The following is an 8,353-nucleotide window of genomic DNA, read 5'->3' as shown; positions in this document are numbered from 1 at the left end:
TTTCAGGATAGCTTAGATGTACGTAAGAGATTGTTATGGTGAAGACCGCATGGCACAAAGGTATCACTTTCCTTCAAGCTCTCTTGCCTGTGATTGAATCTTGACCCAGCTGTAAACTGTGGGGTCAAGATGTTTTTTTTTCCATTTTTGCTTACGTGAGAGTTTTCCTCTGTATCCATCTTGCTCACCTCACACATCCTTTCCTGCTGAACAAATTACGAATTCCTACCCAAATCACCTTCAGGCGAACGTCAGGCCTTTCCAGCCGGTTCGTGAAAGACTTGGGCAAAATTTTTTCCCTGCTGACCCCACAAGGACGTGTCAATAATTGAACCTGTTGAAGTAGTCGTAGTTCCAAGATAGTTTTGCAAAAACAGAATCAAGACAATAAAGGAATATGACAGTGGTAATCATGATTTGAGCAAAGGCTCCCATCCTTCAGCCGAGCCCTCAAACCCCCTTTATCACTTACACATGTGATCAACATGTAGAAAATGAAAAATACACAAATTATGAGAATTGGAATTCACCACAAAACTCCATTCGCAAAATATTGTTTATTGCAAAACCACCGAATACAAATTTTTTTTTTTTAAAATACACAATCAAACCTGAAGAAAAAGTTTTTAAAAGTTGGATTTGTCTCAAAGGCAATTCAATTATAACAAAAATAATTCTTACTTTTTAGAAAACTTTTTTTTTTAATGGTGTAGTTATGGGATTTGCTGCTGCATCCATTCCCCCAGTCTGTACGACAGAAATCAAACGACACTTTCAACCATGCTCTTTTTCACACCCCATGATCCAGAAACTAAGACTGTCAGCATTTACAGCTAAACAGCTAAACCTTAATCCACATACATACTTGGATTATTTAATACATGTTTGCACAATGTCCTCTAGAATTCTCCTTCTGGCCTTCTTCCTTCCCAGTTCAATCTAATATTTTCTAACTGTTCAGAAAAATAAAAGGTATGAGAAATGATTTAACTGCATAAGTCATGAGGGTGGATTTCATTGGTGGTGTAAGGTTGAAAACAGTTTAATTTTGTGCATCACACTTTTGCAGAAGTTTCATCACCAGCCAACCTGTAATTACAGGTTGGTTCACTATGGTTGGGTACGTTGTACTTATTTACAGTTTCGTCTCGTTTTCCTTTGAAGTCACCAAATATTAACTGAATACACCTGATGGTGGATTAGACCACCGCCTGAATGTCCCAATTGTATTGTGTGATCCTTTAATTGTAGATCTCAAATTGGGACAAACATCAAGGGAACGAATGACCAGGAAAAGAGGGGGAGGACGGGAGGAAGCACTGAAACGAGCAAGTAAGATGTTTTGGTTATAAAAGGAAATGGGGAGTAATAACGATCATGGGTCAGAATTTGGGATTACAGGAGATGGTGGTGCTCTTGAAGCCCTGGAGGGAAGAGAGACAGAACGGCCTCTGGAAGGTGGTTCCACAGACGGGAGAAATAAAAGGAGTTGACGTGTGCACTCATCCTGGATTTTTGAACTTTAACCAGGAGGGAGTTGCTGGAAGAACAAGTTAATCCTGAAGTGTGTCAGTTCTGAATAATGGAGCAATAGGTGGAGTCGATAGGACGGGTACTGAAGAACATGTGCATCGTCAAGTAGATAGGTACTGAGTACTGGAGTAGTAGGGGGGGTAGATAGGATAGTAACTGAAGAACACATGCATCCGAGAGTACATAGGCCGGGGACCAGTGGGACCTACCTCGCACCCCCCCCACTCCCCGCGACAATTTTTCACTGACACCACAGTGTTCATATATATCCCGAGTATCATAAAAAAGATGTTCCCAGAAAAATAACTCATTTGCACTGTGCATTATTAAGCTGTTTCCATGGCAACCAATCAAAAATAGACGAAACTCACAAAGATCGGCAAAATGTCAATATCTCCGTCAAATATAAACATAAAATCACAAAATTTGTGTAAAATTAAAGGTTATACATTTACGTATTAAAATATATTTTGTTTATGCGAATTAGCTCATTCGCATATTGATTAAATTTGACTTGAAGACAATAATTCCCACAAAAATGCAAGAATTTGCATTTTCTTTCCTTGTAATTACCACACACGTCAGTTTTTTGGGGCAAAAAAACATTACTTAAGTGTTGCCAGATACAAGCCAGGTTGGCAAAAAATATGTTAAATTTTTTGAATTTTTTTAAGTAGGCTAATTAGCATAAAATACAAAGCACAATGAATCGTTCAAAATTCATGCGAAATCAGATTAATCAATATAATTAATTACCTGGGCCTGACATAATACATAACTGCGACTTATGATGTCTGTTGGTGTTTAAGGGAAACATAACTATTTTCTGTTTAAGTAAAAGTAGTGGAAATAATTTTAAATGCATTGATATTATGCTAATGAGGATCCGCCATTATGGAAATTATCATTTTCGTAAATATCTCAACTTCTGGTGCATGGAAATTGGTAAATGAGGAATCTACACATATGTTTGGAGGGTCAAGGAATAAGGTGAACATATTTCTTTTGTTGTCAGAGATGTAGAATAATGTTTGGATAGCTTAATTACATTCAAAAATGGAAACAGCTGAATACTGCATAGTGCAAATGAGTTATTTTTCTGGGAACATCTTTTTTTCTGATACTTGGGATATATATGAACACTGTAGTATCAGTGAAAAATTGTCGTGGGGTGGGGGGGGGGAGTGCAAGGTAGGTCCCACCGGCCCCCGGCCTAACATAGTTTCAGTTTCTGTATGGTACTGAAAGTTTTGCCATTGCAGGTATGCAGGACAGTGTCTTCATCGACATAATCAGCTGAGCCACTCACTAGCCAAACACCTCAAAGCCATTGTTAAGTCATTCCGATCCTTGTACTTCTGCAACAGCTCCTTTATACATAGAAGGACCTAATAACCGACATCACAGACATTCAAATTCAAATTGCTTGGAATTTCTAGGATTCTTTAAAGGCTATAGCAATGATATAAAAACTACCATCTCTGATGGTCTCCAACAAGACACGAAGGTAATGCAAACCTGTAATCTGATTGCAAGTTACCAGCAGTTGCAGGAACAAACAATCTCTGAGAATTGTGACCTCAGCTCCAAGCCAAGCCTTAATTAAAAAAATAATAAACAGCAAAGACCGATTCCCAATTATTCTCAGTAGAAAAATTCCTTTTGCCCAATATACATGCAGCAGCAAGAGAAGCTGGTTACAAAACACCTCCAAAATCCGATATATAACGTAAAAAAGAAAAAAAGTAAATGCCTGAACTCCATCTGACATTCCGTATGGCTTATTTTGCAACAAATTAAATGCACACAAAATGACAATGACCAAAATGTCTATATTGAGATGACAAGTCCTGCTATTTGGTATAATTTTACTGATGAGTATTTATATATTCAATGTAAATCATTAAGGAAACCGACTATCCATGGGGCCTTGGACTCCAGGTGCACGTCTGACAGTTATAGTCGTGTTGAGTTCACCAGTTACCAGGTCCAGAGAGCGATTTTTTTTAAAAAGTACAAGTGGGGATGCAATGCTCAGACCACTTTTGGGTGGTGAGGAAATTGGAACGGATGCTCAGAAGGAGTTGCTAGTGACGAATACGGTCAATCGGATGATAGAACTGCCGTGGATGTTCATCACCATATTCCTAGTCAGCATCTCAAGGTCCAGGACAATTTCTCGAGGCCCTTTTATGGGCCGTGTAAGCACCAGCATGGCGGTAACTGGTCCAGTTTGCTGGGGGGTTTAGGGTTAGAGCAGAAATGAGATTTTGATTTGAGAGTAAAAATCAAAAAGGCCTCTTGTTAAGGATTTAATAATAAAATAAAAAATACTGTATCTATTTGAAGGGACTTGAACGAAACATGCATTTTAAAGTAAAACGACTGAATAAGTGAAAACAATGAAGGACATTAAATTGAATTGTGAGTGAGTTTTGATCGTGCTTGTTCAAAAATGGCTTCAACACCCATGACACAAACTTAAAGGCATGAAACGGAAGGAGTTCAAAAGTAAGAGTTGAATTCTGGGGAACGTAGGTTGAATCGCTGATGGAATTAATGAAATGAGATTGAGGATGAGTATACTCACCCTCAGCATGAACTCCCCTCCTTCATTGCCAGCAGAAATGCGAAACGTGTAATATGCCCCCAAGTACTGTGATGTTGCCTGCATTTGGAAAACGTCAGTGGGAGCGATGCGATCCGAGAGAATCTGCATGTACTTGTGCAGCACAATGTACGCATGGTCCTGGCACAACGGTATCTCGCTGGGACACACACAGCGGCTGTAAAAAAAAAAAACACAAATAAATAACGAGTTCGCTTACAAGGAATTTCAAAGCAGGAGGGAGGTTGGGCCATTGAATCCTCTAAAATGGTTGCCAACCTATAGTTCTTTGTTCATGCTCTATCCTTTTTAAATGCTGAGTGTCAAGCAAGAAAGCAGGATGTACCCTTTTTAAAGTCAGTGCTATGATTGCTATGACTCAATGTTGGTTCAAACCACCAACCCCTCAGATTCAAAGCAGATGCTCTGCCATTACTCCACCAAATCTGGTTAAAATCATAACAATAACACGACCACTAAAACCCTGTGCCGTTTGTCATCGACAAACAAAACACAACATGCTTCTTAATTGAAAAAGAAAGAGAAAAACATACTTGAGATGTAGCTTGGCAAATGCATCTTACTTTTCACTAATGAGAGTGTAGGGGGCTTGGCAGATCAGTTGTGGTATGCAGTGGTAACCGCCGTTGATGTTAAAGCAGGTGTCCCCGACTGAGCAGTTTTGCAAATTGTCGTCGCATTCGTTCACATCTATATTTGGAAAAAGTGAATGCAACAAGGATCAAAACAATATTATCCATTCTGCCTGTATATTAGGGCTTTCCTCAACAGAACGTTGAGAAAAGTATCTAAGCCGCCGTGGGTAAAGGTGAGGTGACATTTCAGGTGTGAGACCTTCAAAGTAAGAGAGCAAACTGAGCATCGAGAGAATGTCCCCCTAACTTTTGATATTTTTTTTTCTACCTCTTTCCCTTTGACCTATAAATGCTGTGATCCTCATACCTAACATCATCCTAAGCTCCTTCCCCCCATCCATGTGTATCTTGTATATTAAAAATGTAATGAAGCTGCGTGCGTAAGAATCCTTCGAACCCAATGGCTGGACAGCTGGCCTGCCACCAATCACAATTGTATTCAGAAAAATCATACGTCCACCATGTTGGTGTTCTGGTAAGCTAGGTCTCAGCTCTCAGCCTACTAGCCAGTGCAATTGCAATTTATCTAAGTGAAATAACCAAGATGTATTATATATGCACATAAGCAGTCGGCATGAATGTGCTTCACGGATGTAAGATGGGTTATTTGTATTTTGCGATGAAAGCAGTGGTCTGTTGCCAATCAACACCACAAAATAAAGGGATGAGCGATTTATATAAAAACATGAGAGTTTTTGTGCAACATTTTGGTTTTAATATGCATTGTCAAGGCTTTACAGTGTGAAAATACAGAAGCGTCGCCCGTCATCATTAGCGGACCAATACTCCAGGCAACAATTCTTGCAGGATCACACAAAATAGTGATAGTTCCTGGCATTGCAATACCGCCCACTGATGAGACTTCCCATTTGTTTGGCAATGACATCAGTCCCCAGTTCAGCTTGCATTTTGGCAAGGCTCCAGGTCAATATTTGCAAAGATTTGGAGTGTATGTACATGATCCAATTTTCACAAATGTCCAACAAGCTATATGTTAATACATAAATGTGAGAAAAATATGCATCCAGACCAGGAATTCCAGGAATTGAACCCAGGGCCTCTGATGATCCATACCAATGCTCTGACATCTGAACTATCTGGGAAACTCACAGGCTGAACACATAATTTTCCCACATATAGAGATGCCACTCTTTTTCCACTGCCGCTTCCAGAACACTCACTGATAACCATATGAGCAGCAATGGCCTGTCCACGAGAGGGTCTTCCATCACCCCCCCCTCTCCGTGGGGGGACAATTCCATGAACGCTATTATTCACCACAGGGGGAATAATAATACAATTATAAATGAACAGTCCACACAGAAGATCCTGGGAACCGGCAAGATCTCCGCCAACACCAGCTCACGTACGACGACGGGCATAGCCTCGCTCTGCAGCACAGGCCTGGACCCGCACGTCAGGAGTCCGACATCGCTCACACCATAAGCTAGCTCACCCGTTGCCCCACACGTCACAGGCTCAGACACCTGGCTCACCGACTCAGGTTTGGCCACCTGCACGTACCTCAGAGCTGGCACCACATCACACCCTGTCGGTCCTCAGCACATCAGAAGAACCCCTGCCAGGTCCAATCGCACAGCCGCAACTGCTGGTGCCACACACCACACACAATGGAGATTGCTCCACACACCACAGAGCCTATATCCTCCCCCTTTAAACACTCTATCTTCATTGTCTCATGGACCATCTCTTTCTGGGGCAGAGCGCCAACCACACCAGTGCAATGTTCTTCCAGACCATTTTTATTTTTCAAAAATGTCCCCACCTGTGCCCCTAAAACCCCACCATTTCTGTTCATTTCCTTTTCCAAATCGCCTTGATTTTTATTCATTTGTACTTCTCTTTTACCAATTTCTTCCTTCATTTCTCCCTGAAATTGTTGAAAAATGGCCCATAAGGACATGTCCATTTCCTGGATAGCTTATTTAGAACCCATGGTTGGAAGGCTCTTTGCAGTCAGGAATGGGGGAGGTTCCTACCCAAGGCTCCTGACTAATCCCCACCTCCAGCACGCTTCCTTCATCCTCACTGCTTCCTCATACCGCCAAATCTTGCACATCCACAACTTTGTGCAGCGGTCTTCTTTCCGTGAGCCAATAAATAAATAAATTATATATACATAAATATATATATATATATATATATATATATATATATATATATATATATATATATATATATATATATATATATATATATATATATATATATATATATATACACACACACACACATACACAGTATATTTTGAATTTTCAGCACGCTCCCCTGCCCTCACCAGACACCAATTTTCTGTAAATTTGGAAGTCCTCGGGTTCTAAAAATCCTGCTCCTGACCAAAATATCGAAGTTAGGGGATTCAAAAAATCCCACTCCTGATAAACCAAATGTCGTGGCCATGCCAATTAAGACCGACGCTGGACGACTAGACCGAACTGGTGTTTACTCCCTTGGACTGTGTTCGAACAATGGCGGCATTGCACGTGCTGGAATCGCAAGAAGCACACAGGGCTCTTAACTCGTATAAAACCAACAGGTTTATTTCCCGAATCGTGACCAAATAAATAAACAGTACATGGTTGAACCCACGGAGGGATACGATGATGGGTTGAGGTGGGGAACAAAAAGGGAACACGGAATAGACAATAAATAATTAATAACAATGAGAAATACAATCTAAGGCACCACACAATGGATTCAAGCACAGACAGGGTTGGGGTACAAGAAAAACCCAGATGAGGCCCCAGCTTCTGGTGGAGGAGACGGGCAGGAGAGATGAAAGCACATGGTAAGATCCAGGGATGACGAACAGGCAGCAGGCACGATGAAACGGGGAGCAGACAACGGACCAGGGCAAAGGCAGGAATTCAAGAAGGCAGGCAGGCAGGACTGACAGAGCAACCATTTCTACTCAAGGTGATTGTCTCTCACTCCCTCGGCACAAATTCCAATTCTCCTCAGGTCAGACACGATTCCCCCCTCTCCTCCTTATTGCTCCGCTTCGTGCATCAACTCCCATCTAGTCACTCTCGCGAGAGGTCCCCAATCCTCCTCCCTCTTGGAGGAACCAAACTCCACTCCTTTGGAGACATCCAAAACTCTGCCCCTCGGGAGGCGACAAAAAACTCCTCCTCTCGCTCTCAGGACAGCGCAGCCCCTCACAACAGGGCTGTCATTCTTCTCGACCTCATCCGGTGGGACAGTACAAGGAGTTATGCATACAATTTTCTAAACCTTAATCCATAATTAATTATTACCATGCACCATCCACTCCCCATGATGCAAAGTAGACTTACGGTAGACTGTAAAGTCTTCTTGGCATATCTAAACTCTCTCCATCCATCCCTAGAGTTCACCTTAGAGATGGAACGCTCCGACATACTTCCCTTCTTGGAGGTCTTAGTTCAGAAATCGGCTGACGCTTATAAAACCACAGTCTACTGTAAGTCTACTTTTACCAGACAGTATACTAGGTGGGATTGATTGGTATCTTGGTCAACAGAGCAAGAAAGATCTGCTCCACAGATAAACTCCA

General features: G+C 41.4%; 1 protein-coding gene across 2 annotated transcripts in view; it reads right to left on the bottom strand.

The window, feature by feature from the left end:
• Positions 1 to 542: 542 nt before the first annotated feature.
• Positions 543 to 8,353, bottom strand: part of LOC147014390 (fibulin-5-like) — a 48,673-nt gene continuing 40,862 nt past the window's right edge. For both annotated transcript variants that reach the window (XM_085852291.1, XM_085852292.1), the window contains 3 exons: positions 4,726 to 4,852; positions 4,124 to 4,319; positions 543 to 3,769 (listed from right to left, as the gene is read on the bottom strand). In XM_085852291.1, coding sequence (XP_085708417.1) covers positions 3,608 to 3,769; positions 4,124 to 4,319; positions 4,726 to 4,852 — 485 coding nt within the window. In that variant the 3' untranslated portion in view covers positions 543 to 3,607. The remainder of the gene's footprint in view (positions 3,770 to 4,123; positions 4,320 to 4,725; positions 4,853 to 8,353) is intronic.

This window comes from Eptatretus burgeri, chromosome 13 (genome assembly GCF_056783735.1).
Source record: "Eptatretus burgeri isolate ZD-2024b chromosome 13, Ebu_testis_v1, whole genome shotgun sequence".
Classification (NCBI taxonomy): Eukaryota; Metazoa; Chordata; class Myxini; order Myxiniformes; family Myxinidae; genus Eptatretus; species Eptatretus burgeri.
This window is presented reverse-complemented; position numbering and strand designations above follow the sequence as displayed.